Here is a 25,349-nt window from a genome sequence, read left to right as displayed (position 1 = left end):
GGGGCAGAACACTATAATAGGAGGGTCTTTATCTGATGCAAGCAGTCAATGTAAACTGGCTCTTTGTACCCTCAACAAATCTCCAACAATTAAGAAGAAAAAAACCAAGAACATTTAGAAGGCTCTAAGTCAGCCCCATTGAGCTCACGTTGAGTTGATTGGTTTGAAATCCTCATGTTTAGGCCAGATCAGTGTAGACTTCAGATGCCTGTGACAGGTTTCAGAGCGGCACTTTGAAGTCACTAGCTAGTACGTGCTCAAGTGGAGGTGCTAGGAAGGTATTTCTCCACATAGTGATACGTTGAAATTTAAGAGACAGCTTTATGACAAAGGGTTTTTCATTTTTTAGCTCTCCTGAGAGAAAGAGAAATACTTATTTAAAATTTAAAAAAGGAAGGTGTTTATGGGAGAGAAAAAGACACAGAGAAAGAGAAAGGGATGGAATGGAGAACAAAGTGTAAAGAGAGAAGAAAGAACAAAAAAGACAATTAAGTGGTTATTCTTTTTTCAAATTATATTTAGTAAGTTAGTTCTGCCATTAATTTCACTTTCCTTTCTTATTTCCTACTTGTGCTGCATTTGTTCCTGATAGCACTTTTATAAAATAAGGCATTTTTTAGAAAAAAAAAAATAGTTGAGTTTTAAATGTTTTAAAAGCCAAGAATCTATAAATCTCTATGAAATCTCATAGTATCAATGATACAAATTTATGAACAACAACTATAATGGTTAAAAACTCATTCTTAAAATCCCTGTTATCTACTTCAAGCTGTCTAACTTCATAAAAAGGGAAATGAGAAATTATAGAAGCATATTATTTTTAAACCATGAAGTTAACTGTGACTAAAATAGAACGTCAGGAAGAAAGAAAGCCAATGTATACTTTTTTTTTTTTGCAATTTTTGGCTGGGGCCGGGTTTGAACCCACCACCTCCGGTATATGGGGCTGGCGCACTACTCCTTGGGTCACAGACACAGCCCTATACTTTATTTTTTATTTTACCCATATTAAAACTCATCATGCAAATTGAAGGATATAAATAAATTTATCAAAATGAGTTATATGTTTTCCTGTATGTAACAGGAGCAATGCAATGGAAAAGTCTTAAACTATCATTTAAAATTAAAATTCCTAAATTTGACAGGAACTCTGGTGAGCATACTGTATTTACATTTTAACCATTTGCAAGTCTCTATTACTTTGCTTTGAAAATTTGATTTCTCTTAATAATGAAATGATATTTCTTTAATACGTAAAATTTTACAAATAGAAATCCATTAAGTAAATAAATAAACCAGGACACCAACAAATAAATATGATTATCATACATATAATGTAACATGAATCAAGATTTGATCACTTTAAATATAACTACACTGAAACAATTATTGCAAATTAATGCATACTTACAGGATGGGTTGTTGGGAGTTTTTCTATCAATGAACTCATTGAAATTCAAAAGAAATTCAGTGTTATTATCTGATATTTTAAGATCACTGCAGTAATCTCTGAAAAAGAGGTATTTGGGAATATTAGACATTAAAATCAAAATTAGTAGTGAAAACACTTTTATTAGCTATATGACTTTTGCTCTATATATTGAATGATATTCTGTCAGTAAGTGATGAGGATTAAAGATGCATATTAAAAAGTCAGCTCCTGGACCATATGTACTTGAAATATTTTACATTTTGTTTTAATACTTGTATCATTGCATTTCTCATATAAAAATTAAAATAGAAATCTTAAAACATTTATTTTAAAATGCTTATTAAATGTTAACATATTTTTATGAGAAATCACTGTATTTAAACAAGGGAAAAGTGTCATTATTTTACATACTTGCAACAACGTTTAATTTCTGACTCAATAGAAAACAAGTATACTTCTGCATTCAATGATTGCAAGATTTTGTTTGGTACATTAAAAAAAAGTATGTCCTTTTTCAGATATTTTGATAATATACTCAAACTTGATTATTTGGAATTTATTGAGAATGTTAATAAACTTTTTGTAGTCTGTTACATCAATTCAATATTCTGTCTCACATTTTGAATGAATCCTCTAAGTATCCATGATTTTGTATCATTATCAATTTATTTGGAAAACAGGAGTTATATAAAACTTCAAAACGATGACACAATTTATTGTCTGATATTAAAAAGTTACATTCATCAATCTCTCTGCTGACTTCATCAGATAAGCCTGCAATTATTGGGAAGCTGCCATGCTCACAGTAGTATAAACAACCTTCCCAAGATTCTAATTTTTCTTTCAAAGCTCAGATTTTGTTTTGGTAAAAAATACTCTCAGCTGTTTCCTTCAAAGTAAAAAAAAAACAAAAATTCATTTTTGAGAAAAATGTTAAATACCCAAATCTGAGAAACCATAGTTCATCAGAATGAGTTCGCTTGTTCTTTCAAATGAAATATCTCATTTCAAAAAAAGCAAAATACCTAGTTCAGCTCTCAGCTCAATCACACAAGTACTTTTCTTTGAGATATTTAAGTTATTCTGCAATGTGTTAGCACTTAAAGTTTTATTACACATGACATTAAAAGACATACTCAGGAGGCCAGGTGTGGTGGCTCACACCTGTAATCCTAGTACCCTGGGAGGCTGAGGCGGACAGATTACCTGAGCTCACAGGTTCAAGACAAGCATGAGCCAGAGCAAGACCTCATCTCTAAAAGTAGCTGGGCATTGTGGCAGGCGCCTGTAGTCCCAGCTACTTGGGACACTGAGGCAAGAGAATTGCTTAAGTCCAAGAGTTTGAGGTTGCTGTGAGCTGTGATTACACAGCACTCTACAGAAAGCAACAAAGCCAAACTGTGTCTCAAAAAAAAAAAAAAAAGACATATTCAAGGAGAAAGCTTCACTAACATTAATAATTCTTTTTTTTTTTTTTTTTTTGTAGAGACAGAGTCTCACTGTACCGCCCTTGGGTAGAGTGCCGTGGCGTCACACGGCTCACAGCAACCTCTAACTCTTGGGCTTACGCGATTCTCTTGCCTCAGCCTCCCGAGCAGCTGGGACTACAGGCGCCCGCCACAACGCCCGGCTATTTTTTTGTTGCAGTTTGGCCGGGGCTGGGTTTGAACCCGCCACCCTCGGCATATGGGGCCGGCGCCCTACTCACTGAGCCACAGGCGCCGCCCACATTAATAATTCTTACTGTTTCAATCAACTGCCTTTTCCCTCATGTGGGGCCTAGCAGTGAAGATTGCAATGGCTACCAGTGTCTTAGTGCTTGGTTCATGCTAAGCTTACCAGCCTACCATTGCTTTTGTCTGTCAGTGACTGCAAACTTGAATGAATACAAAGAAAAAAAAATAAAAACAAACAGCATTTGCTGTTGTTAGGAAAACAGCTTTGACCCTCTAGATCTCCGGAAAGAGTCTCTGGACTCTTCAGGGTTCTGCAAACCTTACACTGAGTACTTCAAGCCTTGGTGTTTTAGAAATTCAGAATAAATATAAGGCAATTTAAAGAAAAGAAGCTCACAATCAAAATAACTAAGTTAAGACAACTGACAGGCTGAACAAATATTCAAGACAAAATACAATTAAATAGTAAAAATTTTCATATGCAAAGCCATGACCTAAACACAAAGCCTCAAAGCGTAATGAGAAACAGACTGTCAGATTTCAAAAACACAAAGTTTTCAGTTCATGACCAAATTTAGCTTACAGGCAAGGTCTAAAAAGTTTACACAACAGACTCACTTAGTTCTTCACAGAGCTATATTTGGCTTTCCCCCTGTAATGCTATATAATTTTAGAAATAACATGAGTCTAAGAATCAAAAGCCAAATATGTTGAATTATGAACTCACAGGATTAGCAGCCGACAGGAAGATTTTAGGACTGAAGAAAATATCACAAATAATTCTTAACAAAACCATTTTTAAAATACCACACCTATCTTTGTTCATTTAATCTAAAAACAACACTATCAAAAAAAGGATCACACCTGTGGTGCATCTTACAAGGGTACATGTGAGCCTTGGCAAATGTGGAATGTGAATGTCTTGGCAAAGTAACTAAGAAAATGCCAGGAGGGCTATGTCAACTAATGAGATGAAAATGTGTCAAATATTCTATGAACCAAGTGTATGGTGCCCCATGATCATATTGATGTACACAGCTATGATTTAATAAAAAAAAATAAATAAAATGTATTTAAAATTTAAAGATGAGAAACTAAGATTTAAATACGTAAAAAGTTTTCTCCAGAGGCACCCAACTAACAAAGGCTCCAGGCTGAGGAGAAGCCCCCGCACCAGATCCATAGTGAACACATCCGAATTGTACAATGTGCTTTGAACTTTCACTTTGTGGATTTTTTAATTAAATCGTAATTGTGTACATTTACGGGGTACAGTGTGCTGATCTGAAATGCAATGAAGAATGCTTTACATCAAACTGATTAACGTAACAATTACCTCACTTGTTTATTGTGGTCAGACATTCATACTCTTCTCTTAATAGATTTGAAATGTGCCATTGCATTGTGAACTTTTATTGACCGAAAACTTCCAGCCAAAACCAACTTTGACCTCTACCCATAGAAGGCCTGAGGATTGTGAGCAGCCAATTTTGATATCATGTTTTTAAATTTTTGCTGCCCAGGTTATGCTCAGTTTTGAAGTAATCTAAAGGTATTATTTGTCTTCTGATGTTTACTAATGGTTAAAGCTTGGAAATGTTTCATTTATGAATAAGAGAAGTTTTGAATTGGGATGGAAAAGTTAAGTAGAAATAATTTAAATGTGAGAGAATGCTGAATGCTGTGTTAGTGCATAGAGTTCTCCAGTGATAAGGATGATCTTCAAGTGATCCTCCTGCCTCAGCCTCCCAAGTACCTGGGACTATCTGCCACTACGCCCAACTAATTTTTCTATTTTTTTATAGAGATGAGGTCTAACACTTGCTCAGAGTGGTCTCAAACTCCTGAACTCAAGCAATCCTTCCACTTTGGCCTTCCAAGCACTAAGACTAGAGGTATTGCCCAGCCTTGCATTCTTCCCGAAGGGAGGAATCCTGCTCCACATGTCTAGATTCTCAACATTCCCCTTCTGTAGTAGTTTCAGAATTTAAAGCTACTACACATGCTGATTATTAATCAGGATCAAATAGTTTAATCTATTTAGGAATTAACAAAAACAGTCTAGTTAAAATTTATAAGCTTTCTTTTAAAAATGTTTTAAAATAACTGCTTTTTGATGCCCTTTATCATGTAATGCTCATACTACTACTATTAATTTCTCCTCCTAAAACTATAAATAATAACTAATACTTAGAGCTCATCTCTCACTAGGAGCTACGCATTATCTCAGTCAAAGCTTACAGGAAATCTATAACATAGGTATTATTATTTGGCAGATAAATAAATTACAGAAAATTTAAGCAACATAATCATGATAACAAAGATCTAGGAAACAGACCAATGTGGTCTTGCTCTAGAGCTCATTACATTGTTCAATAACAGTGACTAAGAAGAATATCTGACTGCAGATCTATACCTCACAAATTTCTGTCTTTTCTGACTTTATTTCCTATACTTTTTGAACACATACTGCAGAGTCAATTTCTTCCAGGAAGACTTCCCGACACAAATAATTTACTCAGATGTACCAGGTGTTCTTTTGCGAACACCCTTAACATTTACATATTCCAACTACATTAGCACAGATGTTGTTTCAAATCTCATCTTATTTAACATCTTTAAAACTGTTTCCTAATCCATGAAATGGGTTAATAATACTACTTTGTTACAGAGTGGTTTTGAGCAGTAAGTTTGCACGTAAAGGGTTTGATATCTAGCAGTTAAGGTAGACAATCACTGGTTTGTTCCACAAGCTACAGGCCCACCCCTCTCTGGTATTACCCCTCCCCTGAACACATAGGCAAATTCCAATCTTCTAGTGAGATGTATTGATATTATTAAGCCATAAAACAAGTTCTGATACATGCTACAACATGGATGAACCCTGAAAATATTATGCTAAATAAAATAAGCCAGATGCAAAAAGTCACATCTGATTCCATTCAGATGACACGTCCAGAATGAGCATAGCCAGCAAGACCGAAAGTGGATTAGACGTTGCTTAGGGCTGGGGTGGGGGAGGAGGAAGATGGGGAGGCAAAAAAAGAGGTTTCTCTTTATGGCAATGAAAATGTTCAAAAATTAATTGTGATGGTTGCACATACCTGTGAACAAACTAAAAAAAAAAAAAAAAAAGAATGTGGACTATGACTTGAGTCCACAGCTAATACCTGCTAGACTAAACAAAATCCATTGCCCATGAATTAGGCCTTGGAACTGAGAGAGAGAATTATCCTCTCTGTGAATGCCTGATGTCACCCTATTTTCAACCTTGTCTTATAGTGAAGCTGACAAAGTTAATCTGCAGTAGTCTGGACTTAATAAATGGTAGAGATGACCAGAGAAAAACACAGATTTGAGAAGGTGAGTCTTGCCTCCAAAGAAGATTAATTTCAATCTCTTCTTATATATTTGCTATGTTAATATTCTGTGGGACACTCTGTGTAACCCAAAGTTTCTCAGAACAGCTTCAAGTAACTTAAAGTTGCTCAAAGTTATTGTGTCCATAAATTCTATTAGGGTGAAGGTATTAAAGGGAGGGGTGGGGAAAGGAAGAGCAGAGAGAGTGAAGGAGGGAGGGGGTGGGGCTTTGATGTGTGCCACACCTTTTGGGGCAAGACATGATTGCAAGAGGGACTTTACCTAACAAATGCCATCAGTGTAACCTGGCTTATTGTACCCTCAATGAATCCCCAACAATAAAAAATACTAATAATAATAGCATGCATTTTTTGTTGCTGCTGTTCTTGCCCTCCATAGATTTCTGTGGCATCACAGCTCACAGCAACCTCAAACTCTTGGGCTTAAGCGATTCTCCTGCCTCAGCCTCCCAAGTTGCTGGGACTACAGGTGCCCACCACAACGCCCAGCTATTTTTTTTTTGCTGCTGTTTTTGTAGTTGTCATTGTTGTTTAGCAGGCCTGGGCCGGGCTTGAACCTTCCAGCCTGGGTATATATGGTTGGTGCTGTAACCACTGTGCTATACAGACATCGAGCCAATGGCATGAATTTTAAAAATATTTTTTATACATTTATAGTTTCTCAAGTTGCCAAATACTTACTTAGCACCTGCTATGTGCTAGCAATGGATTTGATATTGGATATTAAATGGTAAGTCAAATTGACCCAGTTGTGGCTCTCTTGAAGAAAGTACATAAAGTATACAGTTGTGGCTGGTGCTCTGGGAAGAGAAACAATGGAATTCTGTGCAGCAGTCAGTAGGATGCATAATCCAATGAAGATGGGAAAGAAATTCCCAGATCAAGGAGCTTCAAAGTTGGAATTTGGGAGAAAGTAGGGTGTGTGTGTGTGTATATATACACAGTCCAAAAGAGAAAAGGGAGTTAGTGGCAGAAAGAAGGTAAAGAAAAAACAAAACAAAAAAAGAGTGTATTAAGGGACTGGGAGAAATTAATGTGGCTGGAATACAGAGCAGGAGTTGGGAAACCTTTTCTTAAAAGGCTGTGTGTTAAGTGATGTGAGCTCTGGGGCCGTAAAGTCTATGCCACGACTGCTCCATTTTGCCTGTTTAATGAAAGCAGCCAGGGACAACTGTGCTCCAGCAAAACTCGCAACTTGATGGTCCCACATTTTGAGTATGGGGAGCCACCTTGACACCCAAGGACCTGGTGACACAGCATTTGAACACTATGATATAAAAGCACAGATTATCCTAAAGATTATTTAGATCCACTGGTTAGTACTTAGCAGATGAGAAAAATAACTTTTTTTTTCGCATTTCAGAAACTCTCTGGCTACAGAACAGACACAGGATTGGGAAATAAGGAGGAAATAGGAAAGTGAGGAGATCAGTTAGGACGCAGCTGCAGTAGTTTCAGTGAGAGACGGCAGAGGCCTAGCTGGGGCAAAGGCAGCTGACACTGAAGGATGTACTGGATAGTCCTAAGATAGAAATGGCCAGACTTGGTGACTGGCCAGAAGTTAGATACAGGGAAAGGGCTGGCTGGGCAAGGACATAAAGGTCTCAAGATTGCACATTGGGAGGACGGTATTTTCTTCACTGAAGCAACACAGGAAAAAGAGCTTTCCAAAAGGGACAAATATTTGCAAGATACTGAATTTGCAGGACACTGAAGCAATATTCCTGTAATGTTTTTGTGAAATAGGAATGTCTCCCATTTAAAATATGTAGGGTGGACATGAAATCTAGAAATAGATAGACTATTTGATCCTATACTATAATGTAACATCAATAATCCATTTATGTTTTTGTTTGTTTGTTTTTAGAGGTTTGGGCCATCACATAGATTTGGGAGCTGTAACCCCAACCTGTAGGCAGGGAGCACATGGCTGGTATGTGGTATGACGAGAGCCTCAGATGAAAAAGGACGAGGCCCTGGGCTAGCACCCTTTGCAGCCTCCTCATGTGCGTGATCAGTGATTGTGAGAGTGAGAGAGATTGTGAATATGCAGCCAGGGAGCAGTAAGAAATCGGAGGAGTGTGTCATCCAAAGCGTGTGAAGGGAGGCATGCTCGGCAGTGCCAAACTCTTCAACGCAAATTCAAACAAAAGAAGCTTCCCAAAGGTAGAGTCACTCCTAAAGCCAAAAATACACTTTGTTAATAGAGATTTCTCAGAAAGTTTTATTTTTCAAGTAGAAACAGAATTCAGAAATTTACTTATGCAGAAATAAAAGATAATTAGGAAGAATTTTTATAAGTTTTCTTTAGGTTCCTGGAGTAATTGCTTAAAAGCGAAACGTTAATAATCCAAGCTTCTGTAGCTCTTGTTTTTCAATAAAGAAGACTAGACTAATAGGAATTATGTTAATTTGAATATTATATATGACTACTATACAGCAGAAATCAAAACTTGAGGAAAGAAATAAAAATAAAGAACCCTCTTGGATTATGGGATAGCTTCACATAATTACAAAAAAACAGAGATAGGAATAAAAGATGTATAGGGAAGGGGGATTATATGAGAGTTAAAAGAAAAGTGAAGGGGAGGAAAAAATAATGATTATCTAAAAAAATAGTTGAGGCAATATCATTACAAATATGTTTTCCTCTGTTATGTTAGATTAACAACAAATCCTTTATGACGGTAAAACATTCTACCAAACTCTAGTATATATCCATGTATATTTACGTCCCTATCTCTGTGAAGCACATACACATTTTTGTGTTTCTACATGTGCACTCACAGGTGCAAATACACAATTCTTCACTATCGTTGGAAGCACCGACCATTCCACACGAGCCAAGCCTATGTCTCTCTTACTCACCGCCATGTCCCTGAGTCAGCACATTGCTTACTACATGGTAATTGCTCAGTAAGAATTTGAACAAGTAAATGAACAAATCGATGAGATTCTACTTCATTTTTAAAATTATTTTTCCCTTTGGTTTTATCACGTGACAGAGTAGTTTCGGTCCAGTTCAGAACTGTCGTCAAAGGCCTCCTACCCACTGATAACAAGTTATATAAAAAAGAAAAACAAAACCAACCTCGGTGCTATAAATGTATAGCCAGATTCTTCAAAATTATCTGGCTTCAGGGTTTCTGAATCTGCAAAGATAATGTTACAGGATAAATAATTAGATATGCAATTCAGAGCATACCTGTCAAAGTTCTAGGGCAGTAAGAAGACATTTAAAAGATTACCCGCAAGGAAAATTGAAAATACACTACACATCCTAAAATTGGAACACATCAATAAATATAAAGGTCTTCAACACTTCCCAATGCAATAATGAAATTATAATTTAAATTATAGCAATAATATCAGAAAAAATATTATGTCTATAATTTCCCCATGTACTAACCCTACCATAACCAAATAGCTTCTTAAAGGTTATTAATACAAACCCTATATCAGAAATATTTTATTGAAAATGTTAATATAAAAAGTTTACCAATATTATAATAAAAAGATTTTAATAAGTCATTAATGCCTTTAGTGAGTTAATAACATTCTTCATATGAGGTATGAATTAGTAAGTGGAAGAATAAAAAACCAAAAGATTTTAAGTCTAGGAAAAAACTTGAATGTCAGCCAGGCTGCATTTGAAAACACAAGCATATTCCTTCCTTCTTTTTTGCAGCTAAGATTTGAGTGACCATGGAGGAAAATTTAGCAAATGAGAAGCACAAAGGATAATACCCAATAGGAATGAAAATATCAGTGAAGATGTCAAGTGTACTAAATAGAAAGAAATTGAGCAACAAGAAAATACTTGCCCTTCATTTTGCCCTTTTTTGCTGTGAAAATCCATCAGAAAGAGAAAGCAGGGAAACAAAAAAAAAAAGAGGGTAAAGCAAAGGGGGTCACAAACAATATTTTATTCAATGACTTTCTTGAATAAAAATATTGTGCATAGATCAAAGGTTCATTTATGTACAGCTGTAGTCTGGAAAAAAAGACATATTTGTTTGAAGACTGGGAAAGTATGTTCTATCCATTATTACTAGATACTATGACGGATTTCCCTCTCTGTACTACGGTTGTTTCAATGGTCTGTTTTGCAAAGTGGTTAATGCAGGTGCGATACCAATGACGTCAGCCTATAAACAGAAGCATTTACCAATCATCAAAGACTCACTAGTTATCCCCTCATTTATACAGTGAAGAACTAGCTCATGCAGATCGGCTGGTTGTTAAAGGACCATCATATCTATCAGGTAAAAGTGGAAATAAAAATGTCTTGTGTACATTGTACTATGAACACCAGGCCTGTGGAGAGCAAAAAAGAACTGACAGAGAAATGAAAGAAACTATCATTTCCTTTAAGGTCAGATATAAAAGATATATTTGTGTGTTTGTATTTTTTGCTTTTTGCTTCATCCTAACAAAATATTTTTAGGTTGTTACCAATAACTGAGCAATCGGCAAATGATATGATGGTCATTTTACTTTACAAAATCTAGTTACCCCAAAACAAAACAAAGAGTAACAATGACTTGAAATATGCACTAGTGTTAATAATTGCTCTACATTCCAAATGATGCTCAGAAACAAACAAAAAAAAAAACCCACTAATCCATTTGCATTACTGAGACATTAATTTGAGTTATGAAAAGGAAGTTAATTGCCAAACCAAAGCCAAAGACCAGTGCAATTTAATGTAGTCAAAGAAAGGAAAAGATGTGGACGATGTGAAGCACACTATTATTCTGGCCAAATGCAAAAAAAAAAACAAAAACAAAAAGAAAAACGGAAAAGCCCTACTAGCACGGTGCTATGAGAGGAGAGATTATGCTGCTAATTAGCATATGAGACATTCTGCTCCAGCAGGCAGACCCTTCGAGACAGCAATGGAGGACACAGCACTGCAATGATTCTCTGAGCACATAGCAAGGCAGGGGAGGGTGGTGGGGACTGCCAGTGAGACTGGAGTACCTGCTCATATTCTATCCATGTAGAATATTTCTTGTTCCTTGCATGTTTGGAATGGGTTAGAATCATTGCTGTAGATTTGGTAGTAACAGCTACTAAAATGTATATATAATAAGCCTTGGGTATTTCAAAATCTGGACGTAATTAAACATCTGATACTAGCAAATGACAAATAGACCCTGAAGTCACTTTCACAGTACTTACATCTGGCCTGAGTTATTGTCTCTTCTATTTTGGCTTTTATATAGTAAAAACTGTAGGTTGGTAATACCAAGGCCAAACTGCAACAGAAACAAGAGAAGCATAAACACAAACAAACAAAAATGAAACATAAAAAAAAAAAAAAAACACACTTCAAATTCATGGGAAAATCCAAAGATCTTCCTCACGGGAAGGAAAAGACATATTACTTTGACATGAAAATACATTCGGCAAATAGGGTATTTAATTTCTGTCTTGCCATCTAGAGCCGTCCAGCTGTCTTCATTGCAGGGAATCAGAAGAGAATCTAAGGTACTAAATGGACCTATAGAATAGCTGAGGAAGGAAGGCCATGATCACCTACTGTATTTCCAGGAACTACATTAAAATACTTGGAATCGTGGTAAAAATAAAAGAACATTAGGAGTATGTTTAGACAAAGTAAACACATCACACTCATTGGGCACCTTCTCCTTAATGTATTATATATAATGTGAAGGTGCTTATATCCAACAGAAACTATCAAAAAATAAAAATGGATTATTATTATCATTATTGTAAAGTACATATAATCATCTGAAATATACTCTTCTGAGGGGCTCAATACTATTTTAAATCTCTAATTCTTGGGGATATTCTCGAGTGTGTGCTTCTGGGTCAATTCAGATATGTTTGGAACACTAATAAATATTGTCTGCTCATTCCATTAGTTTTTACCCAATAGGAAACTAGATCATAGAATTGTCTTCCAGGTCATTTATTGTGCATATTCCATATTATTTGCTAAATTGATATTAAGCACGGCAGGAAATATACCTTGAGCTTAGTAGTTTATGAGAGACTTGGGGTAACTCTAGTTTTACGGTGGATGTCCAAACTGGAGGAGAGTTCCAGCGCAAATTGTAGACCAGATTCACAAAGCTTTAGACACCGAGTATGTCTGACAAGCTTGATGTGAAAACTTGCCTTAATGACTATTCAAAATCAAAGCTGCCAGACAGGCAACCTTACTCACTTTGAAACTGACAATAAAAAATATGGTATGTTAGAATTGATAAAAGATGTAGGAATATTATGCACTTTCTAATAACACAATGGTATGTGTGTAATTATTCTATTCTCATGCTGACTAACGTACATATGTGGGATGTAACTAATCATCCCATATCCAATGTGCACTTGCAAATGACCTTTGCTGTGCTTTGAATATAGAGGAAGACTTGTGAGCCATGAGTGTAACTAATAATGACATCTCTAAGATGCCCAGCACTGCTTTAAAAAAGCGAAATTCCTTTAATGAGACCAATTGAGTCATTAAGTGTTCACTTTTACTATTTAGTTCAAATTTTAGTAATGCACAGGACGACGTGTGCATTTATAGACTTTTGAATATTTTGAGGCATTTTTAGATCTTTTAAATCACTCAAGCTTCATGCAAACCCAGTTTTGGGGATGGATATCCAAACTGCAATGAATTATTTTCATATATAACATAGAATAGGATAGAATATACAAGTTCAGATTTTCCTGGTTATGAATATAAATGTTAAAAGTGCATTTTATGAAGAGGGAAAAAAGCAAGGGTTTATTTGCTACAATTTAATTACGCAGTAAAGATAGCAAAATGAATGGAGATGCTTATTGCCTCCAATTCCCAAATCTTTCTCCTTCATTAAGTAATTCATAGACTTTCCTTATGGGAAAAGGTCAGGGAAATAAAATGTTATCTAGATTTAATGAAAATCTCTGCATTCATTTTATAGGTAACTTCCTTTAAGTGGAGGCAGAGATTAAAATTAAAATAAGCAGCACATCAGGCTTACAGCAGGATGACCTTTCATGATTCACTTGCCATTTATAAAATGTAGAACAGAATTACTGAGCATTTGAAGACTGTCTCCTACAAATTCTTCTCAAGGGAAATTAGGACATTTTTATTGCTCCATCAGCACTTATTCCTAAAAGAAATTTCAAATTAAAACTGATAACATTGTATCATGTAACAGCTACTACAGTATCACTCTATAAGCTAGGGTTACATTTCAGACATTACAAAAAATAGTGTGGAAACCCATGAGAAACAGAAGTTTTCAAATCGGCATATCAAACATACATTTTGTTGGCCTGCAAATCTTAGATTGTTATTAATAGCTATATTCCATTCTATAGAAAAGTGTAGTTATATCTAATTTAATTATTGCTATCTCAAGCCAGGTTATTTGTTCGACATATAGCCAGATAAGATCTTTACCAACATTCTGAGTCCAGGGTGCTGTGATATGCAATGTTTGCTGTTTTTCTCCTTATAAAAACAATAGACCAAGATTGTTTCATTTCTCATTAAAGTTTAATAAAATAAAGCAAGTGGCCACCAGAAGGGTGGCAGAACCTATGTAATATTTTTGTGACTCAAACATAGTTTGCTAAGTTACATAGAATACAACACATTTTCAACTCAATCATTTACCTTCATAAAAGTAAACTCTTCACTAAAAAGGAGAAAGTATTTTATTAAAATAATTAATATGGTACCTCAGCTGGATCAAAGCTTAAAAGGACAGACAACATTGGGTGATATTTTATACCTCATAAAAACATATTATCACTTTCATCCTTCAACTTAGATATGCTATTTTTTCTAAATTGATTTTTGAGAATTTATTTGTACAATAATTCGGGAAACTATTTACAATAGAAGAAGATCTAATCACACCAAAAGTTGGCGACTTGGGAAGGGAATTGGTGAAAAGAAAATGCAGATGTGGGCCTTTTCAACGAGCAGTGGTCTGTAGGGTAAAGGAAGAGACAGAAAGGATAGGGCAGATGGGTTGGGCTAGGAAGGACGTGATTATTAGACTTGGAAGTGCAAACTATTGTGGATGAAAGAAGAGTTTGCAGTTTGGGTCAACAAGGAGCGACATGAACTTGAGATTTTGAAAAAAGAATCTTGTTCTGCCCATACTTTTTCATATCACTGGGTATGTGAAGAAAAGAAGATGAGTTTTGAGAAAATTATGAATACAGTCAACCAGAGTTTAAGGAGAATTTAAGATACCCCAAAGCGTCCTTACAGCAGCAGTAGAACCAACTGTCACCCTGACCCAGGGTCAAAAAAGGATCCATTATTTTTTCCGAGAATTTGTTCATCTAAACAACAAAGGTATGGAGCATATTTCCACAAAGTGCTCTGGATGCTTTCTTTTATTGTAAAATCATTTCTTGACATTGTTGACCAGTCACGAGTTACCTGGTAACATGGATAGTTTCTGTATTAACATTTCCAGTCAATAAAATGATAAAATAACAGCTATTCCCTGATTCGTTCTTCCCATCTCAATTCCCAGTTGTCCCAAATTCAACTTATTTTATTCTTTATCCCCTCCTCATCTCTCGGCTGCTTATAGAATCGCTTAGCACCTCTAATATCCTCACACATATTGACGGGCAATTTTATGCAGAAACTATCCCTGCTCGTGACTGATCAATAACGTGTTAAAGACACAGGGCTCCTAGAGTCCTCTGTCGTGACTGGTCAATATGTGTTAAAGACACGGGGCTCCTAGACTCCTAGAGTCCTGTCTTCACACCTTTTCACAAGCTGATCTGAAAATTGAAAGTTGGCAACAACCAAGAAAAGGGAGGAAAAAGTACGTCTTGTTTATATACCTGAGGATGGTATACGTGTAAAGAAATGCCTAGGCAGCAATTAGAGATGGGAATAAGTAGATGAAAATGAAATAATTAAGACAGTCATTCTTGGGCTTCACTAGAAGTCCAAATGTCTGTCAGACACTGAAGAAGTGAAGAGCACTGACAGGAAGTGTACCCTGACATTAACGTTCATGCTCCCTCTTCATAAAATATCTAGTCTACATGCCACACAGGAACATAAAAGGAGGAAGGTTCTCACAACACCAACACTGCATTCTAGGGAAATCTCCAGGGCTGTAGGCTACCGGAAAAGGCTCTGCGCATTTCTGAAGAGTTAGTGTGATGTCATTAGACAGGAAATCGGTGGGTAATCTGCAGCTGGCTAATTGCATATTAATGTGCAGTTAAAAAGTTCCTACTAGAATATTGCAATAGAAGTTTGGCACACCATTCTTTGAAATTGATAGGATGAGACAGATTAAACATTTCTTCAATTTGAAAAATCTTCCATTGATTCAAATTGAAATTCTTCAAGTCTGTAAATATTGATAGAGTGCCTACTGTATGCCACTGTCTGATGAGCTGGTGATTCTGAAGTAAATAAAGCCAGCAAATACTCTGCCCTCTTAGAACTTACTAGTAAGAGAAGACAAATGATAATCGGTGGAAATAACATTTCTACATATGTACATTACGTCCTTGCAATGCTGAGTGATAATAGGGGTATAGAGAACACATAATAGAAGAGGGAGACAGGGAGAGTGGTGAGGCACTTTGTAGTTTAAACAGGATTGTTGGAAAAAGCCTTTCTGGAGATAAAAATAGGAAAGTTAAGATATAAAGGAGATGAAGGAATGAGCATGTGCCTATCTAGGAAAAGCCACCCTAGGGGACGTAATTTCAGGTACAGAAGCCCGGAGGCACAAGGACCCCAGTGTTTATGATGTGCAGCAAGGGGCAACAGCGTAGCTTAACGAGAGAGCATCAGTGCAGAATGTGGGAGAGAACTTCACAGAGCTAACGGTGAGGAAGGTCACGTGGCTTAGGCCTCTGATGGCCATGACCGACTTTGGCTGTTATTCTGAATGAGACAGCATATTATTAGGGGCTGGGGCTGAGTAGACAAATGAAATCCTTTACCCAAGCGTAAAGATCATTTTTGTTATTGCACAGAGGATAGAAATAAAGAAAGAAGATGAAGATACAGATGCAAGTAGCTATGTGCTCCAGTTGTGGGGGTTTTCTCTGAAAGGCATCTGTGATCAGCCTAACCTGACAGCATTACAGAGATCACGAGGCCCATGTGAGGATAAGAGGACATGAATTTGAGAAGATATGTCAACCCGTGAGGATTTGCTTCACCACTTTTAGCCCCATGGGTGCAGCCTGGTGTTGGTAATAATTGGCATTTAACCAGGATTGGTATATTGTCAAACTGGGGCTATTTTTGAAAACTATGATGAAGGGAGTTGATGGTGTGGAATCTCGACTAAGGATGGGCACAAAGACACAGGAGAGAAAGGAAATAATGAAGGAGAGGACTTCACGTCTCCACTGAGTCAAGGATTGTTGGAGTCTGGCCTTTAGCAAGAGGGGATAGAAAGCTAAAACGTGGAAATCTGGGAGTTAATACACAAATACCAAATGAAGATGATGAGGGAGTTGTAGACTTGATCCTGTAAAATCGAAAAACATGACTTTGGAGTAGGTGGCTAAGGTAGAGGGGGTAGCAAGATTATTAGAGGAAAAGAGGTCAGGGGATCAGAAAAATCAACAATGTCAAAGATAAAGAGTGGTCCACAGACCTAGAACATTTGCAAAGTGTCTTTTATCAGCTCCTCACCCATAAAACACAGAAATTAAGAATAAGCATTTAAAACATTTTATAGAAGTTTAATGTGCTATTTTTATGTCTGTAGAATCAAATAAAAAAAATTTGAGCTTTTAAAAATATCTTTGAAAATTATTTTAGTAAATAATTTATCTTTTGCTTTGTGCCAGTGTAGGTAAGTCGGAGATTGAAGAACAGTGACTTGCCCACCTACGCGAGTGTAGGAGAGAGTGACAATGAAGCAGAAACTCACACCTTACAGGCATGACGGGGAGATGACTGTGAAAAAGGACTGAAAGGGTGGAGTGGTGTGGGGAGATGAGATTCAAAGACGAGAGATTTAGGTAAGAATAAAAGAGAATCAGTAACGAGGAATACTCATCTTATCCTCAGTAATACACGGGTGTGGGAAGCAGGATCATGCAGAAAGTGGTGCCTAGAAGAGAGAGCTAGAAAGTGAAAGAACCGCTCAACAGGTGTGGAAGAACAAAGGATTTGCAAAAGATGACAGGGCGGCAGGTTGTCCAATTCTGAAAGATCCAACCAATGGGAAAAATCAGGATGTCATAGAACTTCCATTCAATGGGAGCAAATTATATCAACTAAGCATTTTATACCAGATACTATGATGATGAGATACGGTTTGTTTTTTTTTTAGGCTAGCCTGTAACCTAAATGTTAAGTAGTGTAAACTAAATGACAACTTACAAGAAAAAATGACCACTTACAAGAAAAAGTCAGAGAAGTGATCACCATACAGCATTATGGGAATTTTTCTACATTTCTAATTTAAATATATAAACATGTATCACTTTTTCAATTCTAAATTTTATATTGTTAGCTTCTATCCTTTCTCTTCTGAAAATTAGACTATCTAGTATATTTTCATGTAGGAAATACATTTTCTATTGAAAATTATAATAAAAATAGTATATGAAGATGCAAAGACTTAATATTCATTCATTTAAAATGGCTCCTGTAACCAGAGCAACATGGAGCACTGTTTTACACAGTACACAGAAAAGTACAGCTCATTACCTGTAATCTGTGCCATTGACAGGTGTCCACGTATATGTCCTATTTCCTTTGTCAATATATCTCTAGAAAAAAGTTTGACATGGTTATTGTCTTATATTCTGTATGAATCTACATGCAGAGTAGAGAGTAGCATTTACTTATAAATTTTGTGGTCATCACAAATGTAAGATCCGTTACATTCCCCCTTTATTCTGTTATAGGAGGTGTATAGCAAAATTTTAGGAAAGAAATAAACATACAAATGGTATCAAAACTTCACATGCACTCCATAAATATAAGCAACTAATACATACTTATAATATTAAAGATTTAAAATTAAAAAATAACATAAATACAATAGTATTTGCCAAATTATTATTCCTTAAACGTAGAAAAAGGCATTTTCTGAAAAAAAAAAAAAGAAATTTTAATACTTAAATGAGACCATGAAGTAGTTAGACAAGGTTCAGCTATACCTACATCAGAGTCCGTGTAAGAGTAACTGTCAATATCAGGAAGTTAATGCAGCCAGTGAGTCTACATCCAAATGAATAATTAGCATATTATGGTTTTTATTAAGCCATTCTTGTTATGTATCATAAGATGCTAATTACTCAGTGTCACTGAAGCTCAGGAAAACACCACGATCTACCCGTGAAAAGTAGTACAGAGCTAAATTACTTCATGGATATACAATCTCCCATATATATGTAGCTACTGAACAATAGTAAAGAAATAGTGGATTAGTAGCAAAGAAAGATAAATGACCAGTATCAATTATTTTTAATATGTAGGTTTATTTAAGAATAAGCCTGACCACAGAAAGACAAATATCACATGGTTCTCACTTCTATGTGGGAGTTAAAAAAATTGTCCTCCTGAAGGTAGAGAATAAAATAAGAGTTCGCGGAGGCTGGGAAGGGTGTGTGTTTGGGTGATAGAGGGTGATAAAGAGGTTGGTTAATGGGCACAAGTACACAGTTAGACAAGGAATAAGTTCTAGTGTTTGAGGATGGCACAGCAGGGTGACTACAGTTAACAACATTATAATGTATATTTCAAATTAGCTGGAAGACCTGAGATGCTTACAACACAAAGGAATGACAAATGTACAAGGGGATGGACATCTTAAAAACCCCAGTTTGATCGTTACACATTATACACTTGACTGAAAATAACATGTGAACCCTATAAATATATTCAAATACTAAATATTAATAATGAAAAAGAAAGAACAATCCTGAATCAATTCCTACCTCATCTTGAGATTTAACCAGAGTTCGGAAGGTTTTTTCTCCACTTTCTCCATCTATCATTTTATTTCGAATCTAAAAGAAAATGAAACAATTAATTTATTCCAGGAACTAAATTGACCTACTAAAGTATGATAATTAAAATATTAGCTTTTCTTTTACCTTATTTATAACAGATGGAATAAAAATAGTAGGTTGGTTTTACCAGTAATTATGCCTGTTCTCTAGTTGTTTTGAGACAGGGTCTTGCTCTGTTGTCCAGGTGAGAGTGCAGTGGCATCATCAAAGCTCACTGCAACCTCCAACTTCTGAGCTCAAGTGATCCTTCTGCCTCAACCTCCCAAGTAGCTGGGACTGAAGGTGTGCACCACTGCACCTGGTTAATTTGTATTTTTAATTTTCAAAAATTTATTTTTTTTAATTTTTAAAATTTATTTTTATTTTTTGTGGAGATGGGGTCTTGCTATGGTGCTCAGGCTGGGCTCGAACTCCTGGGTTCATGCAATTATCCTTGGCCCCCCAAAAGTACTGGTATTACAGGTATGAGCTGCTACTCCTGGCCATGGGATTTTGTTTTTTAAATTACCTTAAAATAGTCATTTTACATTCTCTTAAAATAATGAAAATACCTTTAATAAAATCTTTTAAACCAGTCATTAATATCTGAGACATAATTAACAAAAAATGGTCAATTATTTTATGGGCTGGTCACCCTTACGGGTCATCACACAGTAATTCAGACATAGAAACGCATGTGTCGGGGCAGCTTAGCATATACTATGGAATACCTTACCTTTTGGCCCCACACAAATGAATAGTTTCATGTGATAGGAGATTTTTCAAGAGTACTCTTTGTACTTTTTATTATATGTCATATCTGGCAGTATGAAAATATCTAACTAAAGGATAGAGAAAACTGTGAAGACTTACTTGAATTTAATCTAACATTAAAGGAGTTTTTAGACTTCTTTAAGAAAACTGTCCATCTTTTTAAAAATAGACAAGGTCACATTTACCCACCAAATATCCCAGTCTAATGGACATTCTCAGAATTTTCTTTAACTTATTTTTTTTATTTTATATAATTCAGTAAACTAACTTGTTATGATAAAAGAGATAATTTGGATTTGAAAAATACATGGATGCGATTTGTCTAATTTACAGATTACGTCTGTAGTAAGGATTAGATAACAGCTCCTAATGTAAGTTGAATATCTACTGATGAGAAGCTCAAAAATAATAAAAAACTTACCATGAACCAGGCCTTATGTTAAGCTTTTTCTATATATTATTTCCATCAATCACTATACTAATTGAGAGGAAAATGAGGCTTAGAGAGACTAAATAAAATCAAGTTCACTCAGTAGGAATCCAGACACTAAGCTTGTCACGAGTACTTTACCTACTTTATCATGTCATATACTTTATAACAATCATTCATTAATCAGGTGAAACAGCCCAGCACTAGGCTAGTGTCTAGGGTAATTATAATAAAGTATTGAACTGTATTGTTTTATAATAAGAAGTAAAAGTGTAAAATTGTGTAGGTCAAGAACAAATTAAAATACACTATGACATGTTATTTAAAAAATACGTGGTGGCCTTTGTAAAAAAGAGGTGTTACTCCATCTGGAAAAATCCCCAAAATCTGTTCTTTGAAGTGCAAGAGACTGATTCTGCTATTTACTTTGAAACTAACTAACTGCAGACAAGTTGTTTAACTGCTCTGCATTTCTAATATATCGTCGGTACAACAGGTATTTATATAATAACAGGAGTAAAACCCATTTTAAAAACTCTCGCAAATTCTTGACTTTCATATATCATGTACTTCAATGTTATTGTAATTTTTTATTAATATGATTGTCTTTATTATTATGGAAGACACCCTGAGAAGAAATGACCTTCATTCAAATGGTTTTGAAATACAATAGAAATTTGCTGAGTAACGTGTACTAAGGCAATTGGCAGCTTCTATCCTCACGTCACTCAGCATGGGTTGGGTAGTTGGATCTTAGCCTCCATTTCTAAGATTTTTCTTATAATTTATGAGTTATATTCATAGTGAAAAAGTTAAAATATCTCTACCATTGAAAAGAGAAAGAAAAAAAACTAAGGTCACACTTGACTTAAAATATTCATTCATTTTCATATGATCTTTTGGATGAGTCAAACTGAAATCTAGAAAATTTTAAAACAAATAGCATTCAACCTGTATACATAGTATCTAACAGACAGCATAACAATACAGCTGCTCAACGAATACTTGTAAAAGGGATGAATTCCACCACCTGACCTGAGGTGTTGTTTACTCTTACTAATTATACTCACCTCCACTTTAATATCATTCTCTAACTCTGCATCAAGGAAATCCAGTGTCACTGGCTCCTGAGATTTGGGGTTCTACATAGAAAACAATAAAACTTAAGTATACATGACATTATAAAGTGATACTATTTATAAGGAATTCAACATATTTCAATGAATTTAATTCTGTAAAAATTACTTACCTAAGAATAGAAAAATTAGTTATTTTATACATGAATAATTAGATAAAAGTATCTGCTTTCATATACACATGAAAATAAATAGCCAGGCTAGGGATTTAGCATTTAAATTCAGCAAATTTTTTAGTCCATCATCAGCTGACGACAGTCACATTTTGAGTGCTATATATGACATTGCCCTTGTAAACCACAAGTTCTTCAAGACTAACTTTTGAAGATACATTCACAACTTTCTTTTAATTACCACGGAATAAGAGCAAAAGAAAGCCACTTGATTTTAAAATAAAATAAAAGGAACACAGAAGCATACTTTTTATTTGTGTTCTATAAAGAAATAAGAAATTGGATGAGAAAATGTATTAAAACTATGTTTGGATTTGTTAAGTAAAACAAAGTCTTTTAGACCTACTCTTCCTTCTAAATATGCTCAATGGAAAGAGGCAAGTTTGCTTCATATATTTAAATCTCAGAAATTTTATATGATATTTTAATAATTCCAGTTAAGTCAAGACTTCATAAAGTAAAATTGGTGGTCAAGTCATAAAGAATGTAATTACGATTAGCTTTTGCAATTAAAGTCTAACTAGAAAAGTAACCCCTGAGTTCACCAAATATTATTTCCTGTTTTGTTTCCTGTTTCAACATCCGGTTCTTCTTGCTGGTATTTAAAAATAAAGTTTACTATGCAAACAGGCAGATTATTTATTTATACAAATATATCAAATGATACTGTTAGTCTGGAAGACTTATCTCATATGAGATTATTTTAATTTCTCATTCACAAAAAGAAGTGTTGAAATATCCGATAAACAATATGTACTCTCTTTTAATACTTGCTAAGAAATATAACATTCATACTAAAATTTCAAAGTTCACAGCACAAAAAATTTATAATAGCTATAAATAATTTTATAATTGTAAAATATTAAAAACCGAATTTTAATGTTTATTAACATAAATATTGTCCAAATCTTATTGTCAACAGATTAGTAGTACCAAATACTAATTATCCTGGATTAGTACAAGGGCCATTGGAACTTTTATAACATTAGCCTTACTGGCTCCTCCAAAGGATGTTTAGATCATCACTATATTTTAAATATTTTTTTGTGAAGGATAGACTTCTGAAGACAATAACAGTAATTAAAAATGTATTTTATTTAGATGCAGAATGATATAGTATACAGGGCCTATTTATGATTATGACAAAATGTTCTCCTTCAATAGTAATTCATTTAAATAATAAAAATTTTTGATTACTACGGTTTTTGATAAATGAGGAATTTTAAAAGCAAATTTAAAAATGTATGTCAGGTGTGTCACTTTTATTGAAGAAGTACTTTTATTGAAAAAGTATTGACTACTTACATACTCTATTGCTCTAATCAGAAGTGTCCTTAAGTACCGATTTTTTAAAGGTGAAAGTACTGATCATTGTTTAGACAGCATCTTATTGCCTCAAAAGGAAATAATAATTTGAAATGTAGCATACTTCATAAGAAAAAAATAAAAGTCAATGTTGAAATTCCTTCTAATCTATGTTCAACAAATGAAACCTAAAAAGTCCCTAACAAAAGAATACTCTCGAGCTTATAATATGATTGAGAATTGCTTATTTTAGTTCTCATAAATACTGACAAAAACCATTTTCACAAAACACCATCATATCAATGTTAAAATTTGAACACACTCACTGCAAAACAAAGGCAAAATAATCAAAATAAAAATTATATACAGAAATAAGAATATTTATCTTACATGCAATGGATAAGGCATAGCATGGCCAGACCCAAGCAGCATGCATGGAGGAGGCATTATCAGGAAGAAATGGCAAATGAAGGTCATGTCCCAACCCAACATATAAAGACACAGAGAAGAAAATAAAATCACAGAAGAAAAATGTCAATGCATCGCTTGCACTTTTTAAATGGCAATCTGGCTGACCATTTTTTAAATCACAGGCTCAGTGACTGAAAAACTCGCATTCCTAATAAGGAAGTACTAAGAGAGGATAAAGAACTGAAGTCTAGTCCCTGTGTATCCATTACTTTTGTTTAATATTCTAAATATAAGATAGAGTGCCATGTTGTTCACAAATTTGAAATTGAAATAACTAGTAGTTAGTATTACTACCAATACTACCTAGCACAAAAATAAAATCCCGAAATTGAGATGTCCTGTGTAGTTGCTAGTTTGCCATTTAGGGTTTTCTTAGAATGAAAACAAAAATAAAGCAAGCCATTTTCAGTTTGTTTATTTTTTAATTCTATCATATAGTTACATGCAATGGTTGAGGTTGCTGCAGAAATAAAAATCCACTAAAATGCACATGACTGCCAAAAGTATAATATAATACATAAAAGGAAACATGCAAGGAGAGTAACAAAGTAATTTAATATATCAAGAAAAGCATAAATATAGTTTTAACCTCTATAGGAATCAAAGAGATATGGAGACTTTCATATGCAACACCATGAAATTTAGACTGTCATAGAATTCTAGGCCTGTACTCTGGAACAACCTGGGGAGCTTTCAAAATTTATTCACAGGCTGTGGGCCCCATCAGTGGCCCAATTAAATGAGAGTTTTCAGGAAATGGGGCTGGGGGTCTATCCTTCCTATCTATCTATCTATCTATCTATCTATCTATCTATCTATCTATCTATCTATCTATCTATCTATCTATCTATCGAATACACTGTGAAGGGTAGAAAACAATGATTAGTTCAATTCTACTGCTTAAAGAAGCTGAAGGACTAACTATTGTGTTTCCTGAACTGCTCAAGGAATCAAATTGGCTATTAGTAGAATCAAATTAGAAATTGATTCTGTTAATTCATAGTTTATCATACTGTTTCTTCATTATAATGTCACCAACTTTTTAAAATATGATAGGCTTACCTATAAAATCTTGAATAATGTTAAACTCCTTTGAAATTCTAAAATTCTCTTACTAAGCTGTAGGAAGTATCCTTTTACACTGATTTTCTAACGTATCAACAAATGCATACATATGGTAACCTTGAAGTTTTATTGCCAACAGAGAAAATGCTTAGCAATGAGTTTGCCAGGCAATAAAAATTCACACTATTTAATTGCACTTTTGGACATCTGTAATTAGCTGAAAAGGAATTTCTCTAATATCTAATCCAAAATTATATATTTAGGAATTCAAAAAAATTTTGGCTTAAAATTGGTGGCTTATGGAAACTATCGGGTACAAGTTGCATTTTTATTTCCACTTAGAAGTCGATTTTACAAGCAAATTGTTAAGATCACCTGGATTTAACACTAATTTCACAATATTTAATAACAAATTTAATTTTCAAAAGTCATCTCTCATGATTACTCTGATTATTAACATCATTATGACATAATTAACTTAGCAATCTTTTGTTAGCCAATGCATACCCTTTGCCAT

The 25,349-nt window shown here is 34.8% G+C and overlaps 1 protein-coding gene across 2 annotated transcripts in view; it reads right to left on the bottom strand.

Annotated features, from left to right (window-relative positions):
- Positions 1 to 25,349, bottom strand: part of CACNA2D1 (calcium voltage-gated channel auxiliary subunit alpha2delta 1) — a 537,856-nt gene that overhangs the window by 29,855 nt on the left and 482,652 nt on the right. For both annotated transcript variants that reach the window (XM_053553458.1, XM_053553459.1), the window contains 6 exons: positions 21,753 to 21,824; positions 19,425 to 19,496; positions 18,190 to 18,251; positions 11,673 to 11,749; positions 9,580 to 9,640; positions 1,412 to 1,509 (listed from right to left, as the gene is read on the bottom strand). In XM_053553458.1, the coding sequence (XP_053409433.1) occupies positions 1,412 to 1,509; positions 9,580 to 9,640; positions 11,673 to 11,749; positions 18,190 to 18,251; positions 19,425 to 19,496; positions 21,753 to 21,824 (442 nt within the window). The remainder of the gene's footprint in view (positions 1 to 1,411; positions 1,510 to 9,579; positions 9,641 to 11,672; positions 11,750 to 18,189; positions 18,252 to 19,424; positions 19,497 to 21,752; positions 21,825 to 25,349) is intronic.

The sequence above is a fragment of the Nycticebus coucang genome, chromosome 11 (genome assembly GCF_027406575.1).
Source record: "Nycticebus coucang isolate mNycCou1 chromosome 11, mNycCou1.pri, whole genome shotgun sequence".
Taxonomy (NCBI): Eukaryota; Metazoa; Chordata; class Mammalia; order Primates; family Lorisidae; genus Nycticebus; species Nycticebus coucang.
The sequence above is the reverse complement of the archived record's forward strand: the minus strand, read 5'-3'. Positions and strand labels throughout refer to the sequence as shown.